A 21,508-nucleotide genomic window follows, 5' to 3' on the forward strand; every position below is an offset into this window, starting at 1 on the left:
AAAGTTTTTCATCTTTATTTAATAAACTTCCAGAAATGAGATTTGAAATAAAGCTTTCTGAACAAATGCATCTGGCTTCATTACCAGATTGAAGTAAAAGCTCCTCTGGAGCACAAGAGAGGCTGTCAAGGTCTAGTTACAGCAGTTTTATCACTGTTACAAGATGCACTGTTATCAGTTACTTCAACTACCTGTTTGCACAGTGCAGAGATGCAGTGAAACAAATCACGTATTCCACTTGGATGACTCAACTTCATAAAGTACAGCCCATGGAGTAGTCTTGCTTCCATATGAACTCCTCCAGGTATGCACTCTCCCCGCCGCAGCTGTCAGCACAAGTGTACACCACCAGCGTTCCCCAGTCAATGCTCTCTCCAAGGCTGTCAACCTGAAGGTGATTCAGGAGCTGTGGCATAATCTTCAAGGAAAACCAAAAGGTTTAGAGGCAGGCCACAGACTTCTCCCCTCTCCCCATTTCTCCTGAAGAACAGTCCTATATTTGGTGTAAGAATTTATATTCTCTTACACCAAAATCCCAACTGAAGCTACTATGTATATGGCAGCTCAAATAAACCAAATTTGGAGTTCTAGGTAAGTTTCATTTGGCCTTATAAAACTTGCCTGATTTGTGAGCCTCCCACCATTTGAAATTCCATTAGTAACTCTGTTTTGCCTTTCCATGACATAAGTGTGTTCATCATACATACACCTCTAGCATTCAAAGTTCTACAGCTGAATGCTTCCAGCCAAACTTATTTATAATGCACACAACGAATTGAAAGAGCACTTATAGGAGTAAATAAAGGCTCTGTACAATCATTTAGTGTAGTTAGTTTGTTGCAACTTCAACCTTCTTGCTCAACTTACAAGCCAACAATTAGATCCTCAGTCGGAAATACATTACCTGTATTATTTTTAAATGAGCTTACATACCTGGAATTCAAATATCCTTTTGGCACCACACACACAATTTGGGATATCTTTTTCTTCAGGCCTATTTTCACCTGACACCCAGAGTGGACCTTCTCCTCCTCTGCAGTATCTAATAATCTGAAACACAGCAGAAATTTAGGTTCTCGTGACTATCCTTTCATCTTGCTATAAAATAGGTGTTTAGTGACACAAAGCTGTATGTAGATAGAGCAGAAAAAGGTCAGTTTAACAACCATGGCAAAATATAATTTGCAAATGCAGCATTCTAAATAAGACAGGCTGCTTATATAAGTTTTCTTAACTATGTGAATCATGCAAGTATTCATATCCTATTTTTTCAGTGATCCAGGGGATTATTTGTAATTCCCTAACCAAGGGATCCAGAAATGCAAGGTTGTGTATGTTACAGTCTTGAGACAGAGAAAAAGCAGCTGGAGAGTTAGCACACAGACCTGCACACAGTTAGGAATGCAATCCAGATCTTTCTGTCTGCAGTTCTGCATCTAAATACAAGCAGACTAGCCTAATGTTCCAAAAGGTATTTTCATATCCTTTGTTTTTCAGTTATTAGCAAATCACACATGATCAGCAAAAGGACACTGGGACAGATCAGTCAGTAGAGAGATGGTCAGAGAGTGAGGCACATACCTAAGGCAGAGAAGGGAACAGACTCAAAGTCTCCTACTTTCTGAGTGCGCACCTTAACCCCTCAGCTACCAGGCAAAACATGGAGAGAATTTCTTCTTCACCACTTTGATGGATTAAGGACTGTGTCTTCTCTGAATGAAACCAGGGACCATGGTTTTGTTTGACAATGTAGCTTTTTAGCCTTTTGCAGTAAGAAATAGCATGGGGGGAAAGATTTCTGTTTTAAATAGTGGAAATTCTAAAGCCATCCTTCAACCTTAAAAAGAGCCAAGCCACCCCCCAATGCAGCTGGTGACACTGACAGAGCTCTTCTCTGCAGTTTTTGTTCTAGCAGGGCTGCAGGCTGGAGAACAGCGCAGTGGTTCCCATGTCCTTTGGTTTGAACCATGTCTCAGGATGGTGGCTCCTTCCACACTGGGGGGGATTCAGCACCCTCGTGCCACCTCATCCTGACCGGCAGCTGTTTAAGATGGCTGAGCAGGTGCTAAACTCTTACTTGGGCACAAATTAAGTTCATAAGGAAGATGACAGGGTGTGGGTTAGGTGTGTAGAGGATGAGGAGGCATCCCCATTTCTAACTAGTACAAAACGCTGCATGTGCAGCAAGATGCTGTGTCAGAACCACTACTTTCAAAGGCTGCCCCATCTTCTCACCTGCTCTGGCTCACCAGCTACTCGTTTTTTAAACATCTGGAAGATCTTTTCTTCTGCAGTCTCGTGTTTTGCCATTGCTTCCAATGCCTCTTCATCTAAGGACTGAAATGCTCCATCTAAGCAAGAAAAAAGAACAGTAAAACTTACAGGCTGATATAAGACACTAAAAATTAAAAACAGTATTAGCACGTGTAAATTTATTTTGCTTCATAAGTGATTCCTGGCATAAATCTAAGATTTTTTTTATTTTCATGGCACGTTAAGATTTGGTCACACACAGGTCCATTTAATAGTTTTAGCTGCATTTTAAACACAGATGTCAGTACTGAATACTGGAAAGGGAAGGAGTTAATCTACCAAAGTTTATGGCTCCCAGCAGATATCAGGAAGACTACAGAACTTTCAGGACACCACATTTGAAAAAGGCCTGCATGCTGCTCATGTGCCAGGCTTCAGTTTTTAGCACTGAAGAGTGTATCTGTTACACTCCACACCCACATCAACTGGGGCCACTGAACACTCTTGAGACAGCTTTGGACCACAGCAAGGGACCACCAGGAACCCAGCATCCTTCCCTGGCACCACCACAACCTCTCCACCCGGGGTGTCTTCAAAGACACTTGCAGCAAACCCACTGTGAATTAAGGAGGAGCAGGGAGGAAGGAGCCTGCACTTCAACTGTTAAAATATCCTCAAACCAGTTCTCTGCTAGCATAGACAAGAAAAATTTTATTTTCCATAAAGTAAGACAAATTGAACTGAGTCAAGCCAAGGCAATCTAACAATGTGCTGATTTCAGCAGCATCCAGCAGCAGGTGCTCAGTCCTGTCCTTCTCACTTGAGATGTTCCTGACCTACTGGAAGCACACAGGGACACAGTGCAACAGCTGCTTCAACAGCTCCTGGGGTCAGAGCTTAGTAAGTCTCTCCCAGAAAAGCAACTTATATTATGGGATGTCTACAACAAACTAGCACTGCAAATGACTGATTTTTAAGTGTTCCTTGTAAACTTCTGGTGAAAAAAGGCTAAATGTGCACAGTAGTTGATATTTTAAAGATGTGATAACAGGCATAACCAGGAAGAATTACAGGCAGCACGTTATTTCTGACCTGCAGTGCCTGCAGCTCCAAGTTCCTCTTGTTCTTTTGCATCCTTTGATGTACCTTCAGCTCCTTGTTCATCATCAGTGCTGTCAGCAGGAAGTTCTGGTTCCTCAGGTTCTATCAAAATTTCATATTCCGGAAAAAGGAATTCGTTATGCTCTGGAATTGCATTTGCCAAGTCATCTAGAAAACAGAAGACAGACACCACTTCACAACATCATCTCGTATTTCACGTCCTTCTCCCCAAAAGCTACACAGCAAATTACATAGCAGAAGCATTGCATGAGCAAGAAAGATTTACATCACTGCTAGACCTGACCTGAAGGTAAGAAACACTGTTATGTTAAGGACAGCGGAAAACTGCAACAGGCGTCCTGTTGCTTTGAACCTCTGTAAATCCAAGTGGCGTGGAAGGCAGACCAAACAGTGCTAGCAGCGGCATTTAAGAGCTCAGGAGCTGCGGCTCGGCAGCTCGGTGCAGCATTAACCACAGCTGGCACGGGTGTCAGTTCCCGTTGCAGAGGCCCCCGATGGCGGTGTGTGCGGACCCACCTCCGGCGGCGTGCTGCCCGCAGGAGCGGCGGTGCCCGCGCCGCCAGTCCAGCGCCTGGTGCTCGGGCCCGCAGTAGGCGGCGCGGCGGCAGCGCCCGCAGCAGCGCGGCCCGAGGCAGCCGCACACGCGGCACAGCGCGGCGCCGCTGCCCAGGCGCCGCGGGGGCGCGGGGGCCGGGCCCGGGGGCGGCTCCTCGGGGGGCGGCTCCTCGGGGTACGTGTCGTTCCGCCGCGGCAGCTGGCTCCGGAACACTGCGGGGAGACGCGCCGGTCAGCGGGGCGGCGGCCGGCAGCCCTCGCCCCGTCCCTCCCCGCGCCCCCGCGCCTCACCGCGGAAGGGCCCGCCCGGGCCCGCCAGGCCGTAGCAGGCGGCGCCGCGGCAGGCGAACACGAAGAGGGTGCGGTGGAAGGCGTCGGCGCGGCCGGGCAGCGGCGCGTAGAGCTGGAGCAGGAAGGCGCAGGGCTGCTGGCAGCGGCCGCAGCGCAGAGCGGCGGGGCCCGGCAGCCCGGCCTCGCCCAGCCACGCCGGCCGCCCCCCGACCTTGCTGGGGAAGTAGGTGCTGTGCAGCCGCCAGGCACCGCCCGCGCCCTCCGCCGCCGCCGCGAAGCCCAGCTCCACGCCGGGAGCCATGCCGCTTCCCGTCCGCCAACTCGCACCCAGAGGGGCGGGCGCTCCGCCGGCTCCGCTCTCCCAGCCCCACCCCAGCTCCGTTCCGGGCTCAGCCTGCCCCGGCTCCGCCTTTGTAACGCGGCAGCAGGGAGCGGACTGGGAAAAATAAAAACCCTGGAAAACTCCGGCAGAACTCTGCCGCCTCAAGGGACAACGCAGTAAGCGGTGATACGGGGGGAAGAGACGACAGACACGTAATCGACGGTCCTTTAATTCAATGTTTAAATACAACATTCATTAAGTAATTAAAATAATGCCAAGCTGCCTTAGAAAAAACAACAAAAAAAAAAACCAACAAAACCAACCCAAACACAAAATACCAAAACACAAGACCCAATACATTTATCAGTTCTGGTTATTGCCCAAGGTTTGATTTGTGCTGTTCATTCATGAGGGCCTTGCCTTACATTTAGCCAGCCAGCAACGTTTTTTTCTAAATATTAATTTTAATAGCAAGTCTTTTAATTCCCTGTTACATTTTCACATCCATGAAATACTTGAAACCAATCACATTCCTTGTTACAAGTCTAGAAAAATGTATGTAGGTAGCCATTGCTCTGCACATCTCTTTCAATATTTATTAAAAAAAGAGACAATGTTTAATTTGTTTGAAAAAAACAAAACAAGGTGAGGATGTACATACACCTCTAAGCCCCTCAGCAGCAATTCCTAAGTGGTAATGGAGAGCTTTCCAGCTGAAGAAACACCTCTGTGCCTCCCACGCTTGCAGGCTGGCTGGGCAGGAGGGGAATCGTGTCTGTTCCTATCCCTGCTCCAGTGGGGCAGTGGTCCATGTTCTCAGCAGGAGCTTACATCCACTCTCAGCATCAGGGACCACTCAGAGTCGTGCAGCCACAGGTTTCTGTACAGGTATCCGAGCATCTAACAAAAAAACCCACACTGAACATTTCTGATCAACATGCTGTAAACACCATGCCAATAAACTACTTCTTACTTTACTGCCCTCAGTCACTGGATTGCACAGTATGTGAAATAAAGAAGGGAGATTTCAAAGCTGCAGCTAATGATACCAGAAAAAGCATTGTAAAAAAATATTACTAAGATTTTTATGCATTTAAGTCTATGGAATTACTAGCTAAAATCACTACATCTAACATATGTGCATTGTCCAAAGTAATTTATAACTTGAGAAGCTCTCTTCAAATTGATTAGCGAACACTTACCAAACATGTCCAGGATTTTACTAACAGCCTCTTGATTTACATTATAAGTGAATCCACTGGGCCTACAATTACAAAAAAAAGTTTACTCAAGAAATATTACTTATTCCAGTAATTTCTACAAAATAATCAGAATTAAACATTTTCATAATTACATATTTTTCATCATACCATCAAACATATCAACTTTAAGGACATGTCAGACTTCTACTCTAGAACAGTCATGGTTTCTTTACCTTTTCTCTTGTTCACAGTCCCCAAATTCTGCTGCACTCAATTTATTCCTTTTACTTGAAAGGTGAATTTAGCTATAGACATTTACCTTAACCTAATCATTTTATGAACAGAGGCATAAGGAAATAGCTCAGATCATCAGCTGCCATCTGTGTTCTGTGGAACACTCAAGACACTGCAGGGACTTGTTCTATTGGGGACTTCCAGGATCACACTTCTAAACACAGTAATGAGCACCACAACACAAATTCATTTGATAACAGAATAACACCATACAGCAACAGGTGCATTTTAATCTTAGGTCTATAAACCATGAACTGTGTAAAAGGACTCAAATGATCAAGCTTTCAGTTAAATTGCTTTGAGATCATCTCAGTGCTGAAGTTCCCTCAAACTAATGATATTCCTGATTATTGCTTACATTCCTGATTATTGCTACATTGCCTCACAAGGCTTACTGTAGCACACAGTATTACAAATAAGCAGTGCTCTTCTTTTCTTATCAGAAAGAAAAAAAGGGAGGAAGGTTGAAAACCAAAAGGTAAAGGGAATCAGAAGCAGCCTAATAGTGAGTTAATGAATTTTGTTAGGTCCCACTGGAGTCTTTCCACTGTGAGGGCATGCCATTCCACTTCCACATCATGTACAGAAAGGAACTTTTGGGTCTTCTCTATGACTCCAGTCAACCTCTGGTGCTCAGGCAGTTAGGGTTGTCTGCCAGGAGCTCAGACATTAAGAATTGCCACTAAGATTTCTATACACCAGGTATCTAACTTTACTTACATTTTCTTCTTCTTCACTGCACCCAGTTGCACAAGAGCTGATAAGGCATTTTTCTGCATGTCAGAAGACAGTGCTTCATAACATTGTGTACTCCCTATGGAGAAGACAGAAACACAATTAAAATTTTTATAATTTTCAATTAATAGGCTACTCCTGTAAAACCATATTGAGTAACAGCTGTACACACCCTTCTCAAGAAGTTGAAAAACAAAGTTGCGGACTCCAGGTATAAACTGCTTCTCAGTAAATGCTTCTTTCATTTCCTTTGAGAGGTATCTGAAAATTAACTAACATTTTCAAGAAAATGAGCATTCCTTTCTTTTAGATTGTCAGCTTGTAATGAGTTATAAAGAGATGTGTCCTTGTAAGTAATACTATCCACTTTGAAAAGCATAGGAGAGGACCTCAAAAGGTATTGCATAGGGCTTCTGAAAGTTTTATTACTGTTTTACAGGTAAAAGAATCACAATGTGAAAATAAGACTCCATATTTCTATAATAGCTACCTTAGACATTAATTTTACATTCTTATTCTTACAACTCAAAACAGTTTAACTTTTTTAAACCAATACCTGTTCTGAAGATGAGAAAAAATGGGCACATCAGTACACCTCACACATCAGATCACTAACTACATTCCACTATGTTGAACACCTCCAGTCTCACCAATCTTATACTGATTTAGCGGAGATTTTATCCTTCTGGGTTTGTATGTATTACTTACTACAGGAATGTAAATGTTTCATTTTATTAAAACCTTGGGAAAAACCAGAAGAATTCAACGAGAAATGGGTGGAATTAATGATTCCTATAAAAGCTCTCAGATAGGAGATGCAAACTTATTTCCACACCTGGCAGGACAACCCACATAAAATGAATTAAGCAAGAGCTCCTCATAAAAAAGAACAATGAACCTGGTAGCAGCACACTCCTTATGAATCTCATAAACCCACAATGAGCCATAACATCACATAGCAGTTACTGCTTTGGCAAATTGGACAAGTCTGAGCCAAAAGCTAAAATTGGGATCCTTGGGGAAGGGTGGGTTTAAGATTTATTACTGCTGTTTCTTAACTTTTGTATTTCTCAGCCTATTTACACAGAGGTATCACAGCTCTCTTACTTTCCCTACAAAACACAGGAAAAAAAAGAGATCATTTTCTGAAGGACAACATACCTGATAACCTTCCACAAAAGGTCTGAACATAGCTGACAAGAAAGACACTGTGCCACTTCCTTTGTCAGTAGGGTAAATCTCCTGTTGACTCGTTTGAATGGCATCACATTTTGTGAGTAGAAAACATCCTTCCTCAAAATCCTGGGCAAGAAATGCATAACTAAAATTCTAACATTTACAAAAGTGCAGCTACCATTCCCACAAAATCAACAACAGAAACCACAACAGGGCACCACTTTCATTTCTGAACTCAGTTGTCAAGAGACTTGAGCTAAAATTTTTCTGTCTCCCAAAAATACCTATATAAAAAGGCAGTGGGAACATGTTCTTAAACACAGCAGTTCTTCAATGCACAACAGACCTTGGCCCAAAGGAAGTGGCTGTGGCTGCTATTGCAACAGCCAGCCTGAGCTCCCTCAGGATTTTGTCAAAACATGGTCAGGTTGTCCAGTTTAGGGTTTTTTCCTGGGGGTGTTTTTCATTCATTTACCTATTTTTAAACGAAGGGTTTGCCTTTATCTCATGTCCAGTGTTTGCAATAAATGATAATACAGATCACTGACCTGCCCTCTACCAAACAGAAAACAAATGGCCAAAAAGTTACAAAGTATGGAAATGTCAAGGTCAAAACCATTTTACTGCCAATATGGGCAAAAGGGGAACAGATTACACAAAGGGATGGGACAAGGACATGACAGACATATCAATGAATAAAGCGGTGAGTGGGTGGCTAAAAGATCCCTTAGCATCACAGCAACTCTTTCATCTGACTCCAGCAAAGTCAGTCATAGCCAGCCACCTTCCTGCTCCCTGCCACTTTCTGCTATTTCAAAAAAGCTGCAAGAAGCAAAAAATTGTCAAGAAATAGAACTTAGCTGTGCCAGTCAGCTTTTAAAAAAGGCCCAGTTCTCATCTATATAAAAATCTATGAGATTTTAATACATTTGCAAGTCTTGAATATTCTTGTGAAAATTATACTATCTCTTTTTTAAGGCAGGAAAGATCATAACTATCACCATCATACATTTGTCCTCAGAATTGATAAAAATAACATGTAATCAGTTTAAAATCCAATTAAAAACTACACATACCAATTTATATTGGGTGTGAGGCTGAACCAGCTTTTTAACTGATAAATGTGTTTTCACCTGCATTTCAAGCAGGCTGGACCAGAGCCAGCCCTGACCCAGCAGGTTTGTGTACAAACTGACAGAGCAAGTCCTGCAGAGAGCCAAGGGCTGCCTGCAGTTTTCCCAGCTTGCCTGTATCCAGCTGTGCTAGGGATGCACACAGGCACACTGGAATAAGCCCTGGAATAAGGCAGTGTGCAGGAACAATACTGGCTTTGTATGACTAATGCCTGCATGGGGCAGGAGGTAAAATGAGGGGAAATTCTTTTCAAGCAAAAAAGGATGCAAGTAAAGCTTCCAAAGACTCTAAGAGGGAAACTATTTTGCCATTAGGAAAGCTCTCACTTCTAAAACCTTCACAGGCTGCACCCCTGACAGCATTTACACTTCATTGAAAAGACTGCTTTAACACAGATTTTCAGATCTGTGCTGGAAGACTGGTAGCTTTACGTAAAAAAGCCAAAATTGTGCTACAGTTCATTTTAACAGTTCAGAATTGGGCAATTTAATTATTTTTAATATTTTTTACTGGAATGGAGAAAAAAATTGCATTGACAACCTTGTGGATTCAGACAATATTTTGCAATCAACATAATGACCCCCTTTTTAGTTCTCCCACTTACAGATCAAGGTAAAATCCCGGTAGGTAAACAAAGCACTTGTTTAGCAGAGCCCTGGAATCATGCTATTTTAATTGGTTGCATTACTATCAGTATTTTTGTATAAGGGATATTTTTACCTTCAATGAAATGCCAGGAAAGAAGATGAACTCATTAGAAAAAACATCTCTCAAGAAGCTGAAGCAGCTATAGACTTCCTCTGAAAAAAAATATTGTAAATGCAAGTGAAGAGTCATTTACTCCTTATTTAAGAGAGTACCTACTTCAAATAAAATATGGACTTGGCATTTGAAGCATACATACAAAGGCAGAAACCAAACAGAACGGCAAGTACTCAAAGCACTTGATTCAGCTGTAAAGAAAAGGAAAGAGCGGGGGCTTGCAGCTTCTCAGAACATGCATTAGATGCCACAATCAAATCCTACAAAAGGATCAAAGGGTAAACAAACAAAAAAAAGCCAAGCAAAATATCCCCAATGCCCTCCCAACACATCCACCTTATCCCAAGCATAATGGATAGCTGCCACTAGCAGTCACAGGAAGCTGGTGCTCCTCTCCCAGCTGAAGGCACAAGGAGCAAAGGCAGCAGCTCCCCAGAGCCCCAGGGTACCTTTTCTGAAGCTGGGTGCCATCTGCAAGGCCACTGCCACCAGGGCCGGGCGCACGAAGACGTTCAGCAGCTGGTTCCTGTACGTGGCACACATGAGCACGGCCAGCGCGTGCCTGAAGACGATTTCCCCTACGGCTCCATCTTCCACTCCCTTGTCATTCAGGACCACGTGGCCATCAACAAGGCCAGCGATGTTGGAATGCAGGGTAAGGCCAGACAGGACTGCTTTTTTGGCACACAGGTTATCTAGGAGGAAAATACAGCACTCAGGAAGTTGCAAAAGGGAGCATAACTCTATTGAAACAGCCCAAAATGCACCAGTATTTCAGACACTACACCAAACAGAGTTAGAGAGCTGTTCCAATAGAATCCATACCAGGAACTGGCAAACCAGGCATAGTATGACATGGTGAGAACAAATTTCAGACATTTCTATAATTAAAATGCTTAGAACTCTTCCACTTAATAACAACTGCAAATTGTAATTGTTCCTTTGTCTCTGGAACAAATATTCTGAGCCTTCAAACGGAAAAAGGCTCTGTTTGATGGAAACATTCATTAGTAAGGAAACAGAGACTATGCTTCTGCTTAAGCATTTCTGACACTACAAGTTTTGAATCATAGGTACAAATCTTTTTATAAACTTTTTCATCAACTCTCATACATAAGCAAGGCCTCATCCCAAACTAAATTTATAAAAATTCTTAGCATAAATATTGTTACATAACATACCTACTCAATGAGAAACACTCCCTGCACAAATTGGAAACAATTTGACAAGCAAGCAATAAAAACTTCATATTTAACACTAAAATACATTTTATATGTTCATTGCACCACGGGCATATCAAATCAATATAGCCTCTGACAGAAAAAACCCATCATATTCCTTTCCTTTAATACAGATTTCATGTAGAGTCTCCTTTCATCTTATTTACTCCTTCAACCTACTTCATTCGAGTTTTGCTAAAGCTCCCAAGTTTCTCAATGCAATAGGAAGCAGAAGTCTGTGCAAGTAATTTTTACACTTCCTGTTTTGAATATAAAATTTTGCAAATGTTTTGCCTGTAACAACCAACCAGCGTGATTAAGGGCAGAAATAACCAGCTGTTTAGAGACCAGAATGGAGAGCATACATGCAGTTGCTGGCATCAGCAAATTGGCCTTTAAAATTCTTTCAAATTGACAATCCAAGCCAAAACAACAAACCCAGTATGCAACTGATGCTTCGAGCACAGACAGCACACTCCAACAAAATCCACTCAGCTCTTGTCACTCCTCCATTTCATTACCATGCCTATTTGCTATTGCCTGACTACATGACAACTCTACTAAAGTAAATGCTTACTAACTGTTGCTAAGAAAATAAACAAAATAAATAAGCAAATCTGGATGCGGTATATTTTTCAGTTTACTGTGTAGTAAGACTCTAAATGTTGTTCAAGTATTGCCATGAAATTCTTGCTTTTACTAGTCTGGCAGAAGCAGACCTTGCCTGCATTCCCTGTAGTGCCAATCCCTGAAAGAAGTGGTTTTTTTTTTCCCAGAGGTGACAGAGTTCTTTTATACCAGTAGCCTGCTCCTATTTCTTTATTGTAGCAGTGAGAGGGATCCTTGATTATACACAGGACTACAAAAGCAAAGATCCTTGACTTAAGTCTACCTACAGCAGAAAGGTAAATGTACTTGCATTGCACAATACTGTCCTTTGTTAGCTTTACCACTTACATCCCGAGGTTCTAAAATTGCCTGTGTCACTCTGGCTCACAGAGAGAAGTTTCAAACAAAGTTTGAAAGCACAATCAACCTTTCAGCAGCCAATATATACACTATACACACATATATATATATGGGGGTGTATATAAATCATCTTTTCTGGAGATAAAATGAAATTTAAAAATAAACAGACAACTAAGAGTTTTGATTTCCTCCACCCATTTGTTTCTGCTAGTTTTTTGCACCAGTAACAACTTACACTGTAGTCAATACCAAGCAGGAAATGTAGCATTACACAGAGTTAAGTGGTGCAGATCAGACAACTGCCTGTGACTTACACACAGTTCAGAAACACAGACACTACACAAACCATAGCACTCTGACAAAGTACCTTATAATTTCCCTCTCACATGATACAACAGTAAAATGTCTGTTCTGTTTCCACCTGTTTTTCAAAGTATTATCTTCAACAGGCTCAGTCAAAACCTGTCAGATCTCAGCATAATTTTTAGCTTATCCTAAAATCCATTTATAACTCTAAGAATTCTGTTACTGTACATTGCTTCCATAGAAATATAATTTATTTTTCATAAGCAACAAGAGGAACAGAAATAACACTTTCTCTGCATACCAGGCCATTCAATGAATCCTCCAAAAGTCTGTGTTAAGCCTTTAAGCCACAGAGTCTTTTCTATTAGAAGCTCAAATTCCATAGCTGGCAAATTCTGGAGCAGGACAGCAGCAACTAGCACCCAAGGGCTCAAAACCATGTTTTCTATTTGCAGGAGCTCCATTTTATAAGCTACATCACTGACAAATTCTTGGATATCCTCAGATGGCTTTTGGGGAAGATGCCTGAAAAAAACAATGCAATTTAAGGTAAAGAGCTCAAAAAGTCTAATAGAAATAACACCCCTCTTTATTTCTTTCATATTGTTCCCAGATCTGTCATTTTACAGCACCTAGCATCTATAGGGTGATTCTGTGTGCTATGTAAAACAGAAGTATAGAGCAAAGCATCAGTAGCTGCATGACAGTACCTGAAGCACAGACCTCTCTACTGATGCTGTATATTTGCTGTCTTCAAACAAAATTCAAAAGCATTATGTTTCACAGAAAAAATTGCAAAGGCAACACAATCCAGTCACAGCTACAGCTCTCCCTGACATATGGTCACTTAACAGCTTGCAGGAATAATGCAAGAAGTGAGAGGGAGGTGAAAATTTTAAGCGGCAAAAGCACCACATTCTCAGGAATCTGAGTTTTGCCTGGTTCATGCATCACCATTAAATTTTAAAGGGGCGTCTTCTCAACACAGGGAAGGCCACAAGGAACAATTCATTTCAGAAACACCCAGTCACAAGCACAATAAGCCTCTGCTCAGACCAAACAGGTTCAGCAGTTTGAACAGGCAGATGGAGGGAGGTGAGAGAAGATGAAAACAAAGTACAAGAGAACATCTTAGTTAGTTCCCATAGGTGTAGACTAAACCAACGTTTTTCCTGTGCATACATCATGGAAAGATGCAGTACCTGGGAACCAAATTGTATGGGCACTGATTGATCCTCCCAGATGCCAAGGTTCTAAGGGACACTGGCTGGCCAACGTAGATATGTATGGTACCAAAATTGTCACTGAGGATTCTCCTGGCTTTTAACAACCCCTATGAAAATGAGAAGAGGAAAACTTAAATTCTGGTGCTACAGGGTGTGTATACATCCACTTATGTTGTGTTCTTAAGGAATTTACATACAGATGTAGATTCTTTGGGCTTTGGGACTCCTAGGAGTTCATATGCATAGAGAGATTCTTCTAATATCCTCTCATAGCTGATGCTGATGGGAACAAGGTATGTGTCAAAGACCTCACGTTTGAAAAAGGGTTCCATCACAATGCTGAGAAGACCTGCCAATTGGGAAAAAAACCATGAATCACCTGTCTCTTTAAAAGAGGGAAAGGCAACTGCAATTTAACTTGGAAAAGGATATCTTTGTATTTTAGAAACTGCTAATAGGTGTGCACTGTGTCTGTTCTCTCTTCAAGCAAGCAGAAGCAAAAGACATTGCCCAAGCCTTAAAACAGAGGGTAAATGGAAGCAACACTTGGACAGCTGTTTGTGCTCTTTTCAGCAGCACTGCTCTGTGCTCGCACAGCATCTTCCTTCTAAAGATTCCTGGTTACTTTTACTGTTAGAACTACAATATTTCCCTGCTGGCTAGTGGATGCCTATTGTATAGGAAGAAAATGTTGAAGAGTTATTGAATTTAGCACACAATGGGGCAAAGGGAACAAAAGCAGTAGAGTGCAAGTGAAATGTATTGCTGTTCTTTGTATGGCCTCGGAACCCAGCCATGGTGTTTTCCATACTCTGACAGACTTCCCCAGTTTCCCTCTACATTAACATCCCTTTCTATCCAAAGAACTTACAAAGCACATGGCCACTAATGAAAACACTAATAATATTACAAGTTCCAAATCTTCAATAAACATACCAAATTTTGGAGTCAGAGTCTTGGCAGTGCGGCTTCTAGTCCCCTCAAGGAAAAATTCAATTGGGGCATAGCCACTCTTCAAAAGTAAAACATACAAACAAAATCTAGTCAGAAAAAAATTTCTTCTTTATTGCCCACAAATAGTTTTAAATACTTCAAATGTAAGTAAGTTGGTTTTTATAATGAAAGACAAACATATCTAACTTCATTTATCTGTAAGCCTACATTCATCCATTCTATTTTTCATACCATATAGTTTAATTAACAAAAATATTGAGTATTTCATAAGCTATGGGCAAACAATACAAAGCAACTGATGAGGAGTAATTTGTTTATCACTTACTGAACTGTGTAATAATAATAGAGTGCACACATGGTCTTCACCTACAGCACCTGAGGTAAAAAGCACTTACTCAGTGCTTACACCATGAAGACTTTCAGTCACACAGCCAAGACATCCTGCATATCTCACAAAAATTGTTCCAACAGAGTACTTCTTAAGTACACATTCTGAGATCTCAGCAAGTTATTTACCCTTAACATGGTTTTTACATATTCAGCAAACACTGCCCAGTAGAGTCTGTTCCCACCGAAGGAACGTCGCATAAAAAAGGCACCTGCCCTTCGTAGCAGCTCACCAACTATTTTCATTCCAAGGAAATCTGAAAAACAATCAAAGAAAAACCAAAATCACACACACAAAATTTACTGATTAATATCAGCCAGCAGAATCAACCACAAAATTTCTATCACACTCATTACCAGAATACAGAAGATCTCTTTCAAGGATTCCTTTGTTGCCAACGCATTTATTTGCTTTCAAATTGTCTAGCAAGACTTATATGGACAAAAATGGCATATTATAATAGGTTTTCCATTTTTTAAGCTGCATTCACTTAGAGCAATTCATTTTTATAATTTAGATGGCCAGAGTTCAGCCATAATACAGACTAAATTTCTGAAGTATATTATCTCACTCATCTTTAGAAAAAAGCAGCTCCTACTGAACATATTCCAGAAGACACAGAAATTAGGCAGCCAGTTAAACTACATTAGACCATCTATGATCCTGACTCATCACTTTGGGGGATGTACACCAAACCAGCTAAAATTATTTTATAGTTTTTCAGTTTTAAGCAGTGATAGGTCAATGCCTAACTTGTAAAAAGCAGGAAAAAACACTTAATGTTAACAAAGTTCTTATGGAAGCATTTTAAACAAGTCCACATGTAAGCTGGCAACGTGCCACTCCAAACTCCCTGCCACCTCAATCCATGAAACACTGGTGAACAGATACTCACTCAGCCAAATAAATTCACATTTCTATAGCTGCAACACTGGCAATGACTGCCCTGAAGATGTCACAGGTGGCAGAAACATCATCCCAACACCAGCTAGATTCCTGCTAATGTACTGTATGAGGTACTGGCAACTTTACCTTCCCTTAGCTAATCCCTACAGACCTCTCTGTATGCTTGAAGCCAAGAGATAACTAAGAAAGCAAAGGCACTTACCACCTATATCAGGAGAGTCTCTCCTCTCAGCACAAGTGCTCATTTGAGAGTGACTTTGTGAATATCTAACATGATATGCAGGTATGAAATACAACTACAACCATAGAGAACTGTGTTTTCTCCAGAGGAATTTAAAATAATACATACATGCAGGCAGCATCAAGCTAAAAGCCCCTAATTCTTTAGGAGAACTTTGACCCTGAAGCATCCAAAACATTCAAAAAATGTTAATCATTAAAAAAAAAAACCTTGTAAGCTAAATTAATAATATCTTAAGATACTATTTTGAGGTCCAAAACTCAAAAATACTCTAATCCAAGTCAGCAAAGGATTGCACTAATACCTATAACAACACATGGGCAGATTCTGAACAATGCACCACAGGCAAACTGCAACACCTTGATCAAGGCAGCTGTGAAACATGGACTTGTGAATCTAACCTGCATCACCCAGATGCACCAAACTCAAACACCAGGGAAATCTCATCTTCCAGAGCAAGACCTTTCTCAAAGCTTTTATTAGTCTTGCTAACTTCTTGACTGGAAAAGCAGACAACAGTAAAGCAGAAAGTTCCAACATCTCTGCTAGGTTACCTTACCTGTGCATGGAAAGGTAACAGTGCTGCACCAGACCTGAGTAGTTTTCTGCCTGCTTAGAAGGCCTGTTTGATACTCCTGACTTCCAAGATCGGGTTTCTAAGTTAAGTGTTGACAGCATCCAGATTATCAAAAAGTACATTAACTTGGAAGACACTGTTCAAGCCCTCAAGAATTGTTTCCTACAAATTTACTGGCTTCATCTGCTTCACAACTAAATATGCCCAAAATCCTGACCTCTTATATGCCATATCATTTCCCTGCCAGCTCTGTTCTCAGCATGTCACAAAGTTCTACCAATACTTCAAAGGAATCAGTCACATCAGAAACAAGCATGAGATGTCTGGTACTTTGTATCTGGCTGCTGTAACTGCACTTTAAACTGTATGAAGTATCACAAAAAGTTCTGCACCCACAGTAGTAGCTGGACAAGTTCTTGCCTGTTACCAGGCTATGAAAGCAAATAGGATTCTTCACAACCCTTATCTATGCCCCAGCCTCAGGTCTACGGATGGGCTACTTCTGGGTGAACTTGCTAAGAAAAATATTCACCTCTGACAGGACTCAGCACCAATGAGAAGCTTTCAGACACTATAAGCAACTTACCCAAGGAGGATTTAACAAGACATATTTGGAGCAGAAGTTAAACACAACTACTTATAGTTGCAGCTACCAGAGAATGCTGCCAATTCTCTGAATCCTGAAAACATTGTTAAAAAAATACTTGCCTATTCCTGCTGCAATGACAGGCAAGGCCAAGTCATAGGTGTATAGCAAATAAGACAGCATCAAAAAGTCCACGTAGCTTCGGTGGCTGGGCAGCAGCACCACGGGGTGCTCCTGAATGGCGTGTTGCAACTGAAAAAGAACAGTGCAAACAATATTGTCCCAATATTTACTGACTGTTGAAATTTGCAAATACAGACCTGCACAGGGCTTAAGGCAAACAAAACCCCATTTGCTTGAGGGCTGTTTCTCTGTCCACACAATCAACAGAGATCTTTCAGCACAGAACCCATTGGAAATTGGGAGCAGTTCTTTCCAGAGTAGCAACCTGAAACTCACAAGCTTCACAGGACTCAAAAACTAGGGGCACCCTGTCATGGGATAGTCTAATTCCAATCCCTTTTAAAGGGGATGGGAACCAAACCAAATAGGGGCTGTCAGGACTGACATTGCTGACTTCCAGGGAATGCATTGCACCCTCCAGAACAGCAATATCCTGAAATGAAATAGGGGGACAACAGTTCCCAGAAACTGAGGAAAACCTAAAGCATCTCTTGCCTCAGAGGTGCACAGTGTTTCACCACACTTAGCTGTATGAGGGTTTTGCTGAAGAGCCATGTAATATTATACTATGAACCCTAATTCAGCTAAATGCATTCTTATTTTATAATACCAAATAGAAAACATTCTCTCAGTGGCTGATCTAACATACTTACAGGTACATGGTATTCCTTATTATAGGAAACATTTGGAAAATATACAAAAAATCCTGACAGCTGTTTGCCTCTAAAATACTTGCATATCATCTGTCTTTCCTCCCACATTTACTAAGAAATGCACCAATAAACAAAAGTGAGTGCTGTCTTTTTTTTAGAGGGTGTTTTTCACGTTTGTTATTTGTGATTAGAGCTCTTGTCCAAGCGACTGGTCCGAAAATATTTTAACTTTTTCTTCCCACCAGTACTCACTCTCTGCATTCCTTCTTCATTCACACAAACTCTCTGGAAAAGCTGTTTAAATATTTTGCTCAGAGTGAAGGCAAAAAATCTGACAGCTCCTAGTTGCATACGGTGGCCCATCTCATCCAGGATTTCCGTGGCTTCTTCTTGAATAATATCAGGTGACTCTCCCATTTCTTTTGCTAGCTAAGGAGAAACAAAACAGCAGTGACAAGTTGTTCCCTTCTCCTTGCCCATGCACACCATTCTAATGTGCCACAGCTACTATAGGAGAACTACTACAATAGTCCACAAGATTTTGTTTTATGTGATAGGTGTGGATCTAATCATACAAGATCTGTTTGGTGCCAGCCAACAAAGCCAAGTTAAAGCTGCTTAAAAACTAAAATAACCTTGGATGTCAATGGCAGGGGGAGGATGTACAACAATCCTCCCCCCAAATACAAAAACCTCCCCTCATGTGAATGTTTTAACTTGCAGCATATTCAGAGGATATTTAAGTTCAAAGAATATTCCCTATATTATCAGTCTGAAGAAGACTCTGTGCACTTTTCTTTCAATAGTAAAATGAAGCCTATGTTTGTAGAGATAGTCAAAATGTAAATATTTTAAGTGCATTTGGGTTAGTGTTTACAAAGAACCTCAGCCTATCACACTACCATTTCCTGGTGATGCATTCCTTTGGCAATGGAGAGCTGAATTGCATACAAAGCACTGTCTCTACCAAGTGCGCATATCAATGATCTTTCTTCTGTTGCCATGCACATTCCCTTTTGAAGTTCCTTGAAACAGACTTAAATAATGGCCATCCCTCCAATTTAGTATTTGAATTAGAAATATTTAATTGAAAAGTTAAGCCTCTTACTATTATGGAATAAGGAACATGACTTTTACTCAACATTGAGGAGGAAAGGAAAGGAATGTGAGAAGAAAAAGCCTCCAAAAAAGCTCATCTCCATTTGGAAGCCAGTGCTACTTATCTATTATTTCCATTTTGTGACATATAAGAAAATCCATCTCCTCCAATCTACCTCCATACCTTACTATCACATCTACTAGGTCAAATGTGTTTTCTTAAATGCATTACCTATTATCCTACATATTTCCACATGTATTTAAACTGATTATTTTAGCCACTTAAAGAAGCCAAAAACTGCTTTCACTTAAGCCTGAGAAAATCAGTCTTGCTTAGAAAGCCAAAAAAATCCTCTTGTCATTCAGCAGGAAGAGATTGTGTTCTCATCTACCAGCAAAAGGCTTACCACACAGTTCACTTGTATGATTTAAGGGCAAATCCACTATGGAACTAAGAACTTCCCAAAATCAGAAAGCAAAACCCCAGACCAGTCACATATAGAAAGCTAAAACAAACAAATGACCTTAACTTCCCACGTTGAACTTTAGTAACTGCAGCAATTTGGCACAGGAACAAATTCAAGTACGCCCCTGTAAAGCTGAGCAAACCCTGCCCAGGCAGGAGGGACCCTCATTGTAGAGGGCTGGGCACATTGCCCAGGACACTCTCAGTCAGAAATTTCCAGTAACCTCTAGTGCAAAACTGGGAACCAGGCTGCAATGGCAGGTCTGCTAACTCCCTTCAACCACTTGATGCAGCCAGAAAATATTCATCAAAATAATTTCCTATCAAGAAAGTACTTCAGAAGAAAACATCACACAAACGTCTTTCTATCAAAACCTCTGTATTTTCTTTCAGTACATTTTTAAAGTCTCTGGAGTTGAAAGATTTTTTTGGCTTTTTAGCAGTCCATAATGGAAACAGAACTACTTTGTGGCATAGAGTGACATACTTTACTTTGTCACATTATAAACATTTTGATGTATCACAGGTAGTACTAGCCATTAAAAGAAACAAATAGAAAAAAATTTACAGCAGCCTGTCACTCAGGACAAACCAAAACACCTTAGGTATTTCTACACACTCACAATTATTTTTTATGGCTACTGAAATTAGTTTATGCTGCTAATTAACACACACACACATTTCAGGTATTTAAAGACAGTGCAAAGTATCAGCCAGCCTAACCATAAAATACTTTATTTGTTATAAAGTAGTAGCTGCCCTTCATGTTAGAACAAAAAATATGGTTACATCTTAAACAGCATTTCTAAATCAAAGAATTATCTGTGATATAGAACTCTCATTTTAGTGAAAGTAGCATTTAGGACTTGTTCATAAATGCATCATTAACCTATAAAGTTCCTACAAGACACCCCTAAAGTACAAAAACATCTGCTACGAAGGAGAGTGCTAATGTCTTTCACAATGTTGTTCTGTGGTGAGAACAGTGGAGTATGAGGAGAAGAAGAAAAAAGAAGTCAGGCACACTGGATAAATTAATGATGAAGTGTTGTATATGCAAAATCAAAACACTGTTTCATGAACCTGACAGTTTTAGTGGCAACTCCAGTATTTTCTTTTTCCTGCCAAAAGAGTTATTTATTTACTAAACCATCTTCCAAACTACAATTACCATTTTAACAAGGCCAGCGACAATCTCTTTTCCCTGCTGCCACACAAAGCTTGGCTGTGTGATCCACCTCATCCTGGAGCTCATTGTCCAGACTCACCTGCTTGATAACATACTGAACCTGCTCTGAGTGGAGAACAGCACTTTTGATAGCGTTGGGCTTGCAAGGAGAAAGTCCCTTGTAGATCACCGGGGTGTAACATTTCATGGCATATCTCAAGTCACTGGACAACCGCCTTTCCTCCAAGATATCCTCAAACTCATCTCTCTTCTTTGATGTGAGCTCTTTCTGCTAGGAACATACAAATGAAGAATGAGACACTGTCTCAAACTGTTTGGTGACCTGCTTGGCTGGCTACAGCACCAAAATAATGATATGCACTACTTCTGCAACATTTGGGGGTTCTTCTTAGCTTCCAGTAATGTCTGCATGCTACACTCTGTGACTGCAGGAACCAACACCAACTGCTTGCAAGAGTGATCCAGAAAGAAACTAAAAAGCAAAATAAACAAGCAAACATACACCCCCCCAAAAAACCCCTCACTCTAATTCCTTTCAATTGCAAAGATCCCCAAATCACCCTATGCCATGTTACTTAATTCTTCCTCCCCCCCCTGCAAAAAACCCTTACCCTAATCCCTTCAACTTCAAAGATCTTAAAGTCACCCTATGCCGTGTTACTTAATTCCACACAACAGAAACTGAGAGAAGACATGGGCT

The 21,508-nt window shown here is 41.1% G+C and overlaps 2 protein-coding genes across 5 annotated transcripts in view; both read right to left on the minus strand.

The window, feature by feature from the left end:
- PDCD2 (programmed cell death 2) lies at positions 1 to 4,795 on the minus strand. 2 transcript variants are annotated; one of them, XM_074537458.1, is made up of 6 exons: positions 4,222 to 4,795; positions 3,892 to 4,143; positions 3,346 to 3,456; positions 2,236 to 2,351; positions 934 to 1,050; positions 1 to 418 (listed from the first exon to the last, which is right to left on the minus strand). In XM_074537458.1, the coding sequence occupies exons 1-6, from the start codon at positions 4,793 to 4,795 to the stop codon at positions 254 to 256; spliced, it is 1,335 nt and encodes a 444-aa protein (XP_074393559.1). In that variant the 3' UTR covers positions 1 to 253. The 2 variants fall into 2 exon arrangements, with proteins under 2 accessions (XP_074393559.1, XP_005491175.2); XM_005491118.4 differs by having other exon boundaries at positions 3,346 to 3,522.
- The window catches only part of GNPAT (glyceronephosphate O-acyltransferase), a 19,981-nt gene continuing 3,223 nt past the window's right edge, over positions 4,751 to 21,508 (minus strand). For 2 of the 3 annotated variants that reach the window (XM_005491115.4, XM_074537457.1), the window contains exons 2-16: positions 20,888 to 21,076; positions 18,308 to 18,484; positions 17,342 to 17,471; positions 15,038 to 15,165; positions 14,504 to 14,579; positions 13,765 to 13,916; positions 13,544 to 13,674; positions 12,643 to 12,866; positions 10,296 to 10,541; positions 9,805 to 9,884; positions 7,936 to 8,076; positions 6,947 to 7,046; positions 6,760 to 6,853; positions 5,746 to 5,807; positions 4,751 to 5,443 (exon numbers count right to left, since the gene is read on the minus strand). In XM_005491115.4, the coding sequence (XP_005491172.4) occupies positions 5,400 to 5,443; positions 5,746 to 5,807; positions 6,760 to 6,853; positions 6,947 to 7,046; positions 7,936 to 8,076; positions 9,805 to 9,884; positions 10,296 to 10,541; positions 12,643 to 12,866; positions 13,544 to 13,674; positions 13,765 to 13,916; positions 14,504 to 14,579; positions 15,038 to 15,165; positions 17,342 to 17,471; positions 18,308 to 18,484; positions 20,888 to 21,076 (1,974 nt within the window). In that variant the 3' untranslated portion in view covers positions 4,751 to 5,399. Of the gene's footprint in view, positions 5,444 to 5,745; positions 5,808 to 6,759; positions 6,854 to 6,946; positions 7,047 to 7,935; positions 8,077 to 9,804; positions 9,885 to 10,295; positions 10,542 to 12,642; positions 12,867 to 13,543; positions 13,675 to 13,764; positions 13,917 to 14,503; positions 14,580 to 15,037; positions 15,166 to 17,341; positions 17,472 to 18,307; positions 18,485 to 20,887; positions 21,080 to 21,508 lie in introns of all 3 variants that reach the window. The other variant, XM_005491116.4, reaches the window with a different exon arrangement.

Source organism: Zonotrichia albicollis, chromosome 3 (genome assembly GCF_047830755.1).
Source record: "Zonotrichia albicollis isolate bZonAlb1 chromosome 3, bZonAlb1.hap1, whole genome shotgun sequence".
Lineage (NCBI taxonomy): Eukaryota > Metazoa > Chordata > Aves > Passeriformes > Passerellidae > Zonotrichia > Zonotrichia albicollis.

Bases quoted from the DNA above. Each gene is read 5' to 3' on its own strand.
- PDCD2 (XM_005491118.4), bottom strand. From the start codon at position 4,795: ATGTTGTATTTAAACATTGAATTAAAGGACCGTCGATTACGTGTCTGT. The intron at 3,523-3,891 runs GTGGGTCCGCAC...TCTGTTTTCTAG, and splicing joins CGGGCAGCACGCCGCCGGAG to ATGACTTGGCAAATGCAATT. The intron at 2,352-3,345 runs GTCAGAAATAAC...TTTCTTGCTTAG, and splicing joins TGGAGCTGCAGGCACTGCAG to ATGGAGCATTTCAGTCCTTA.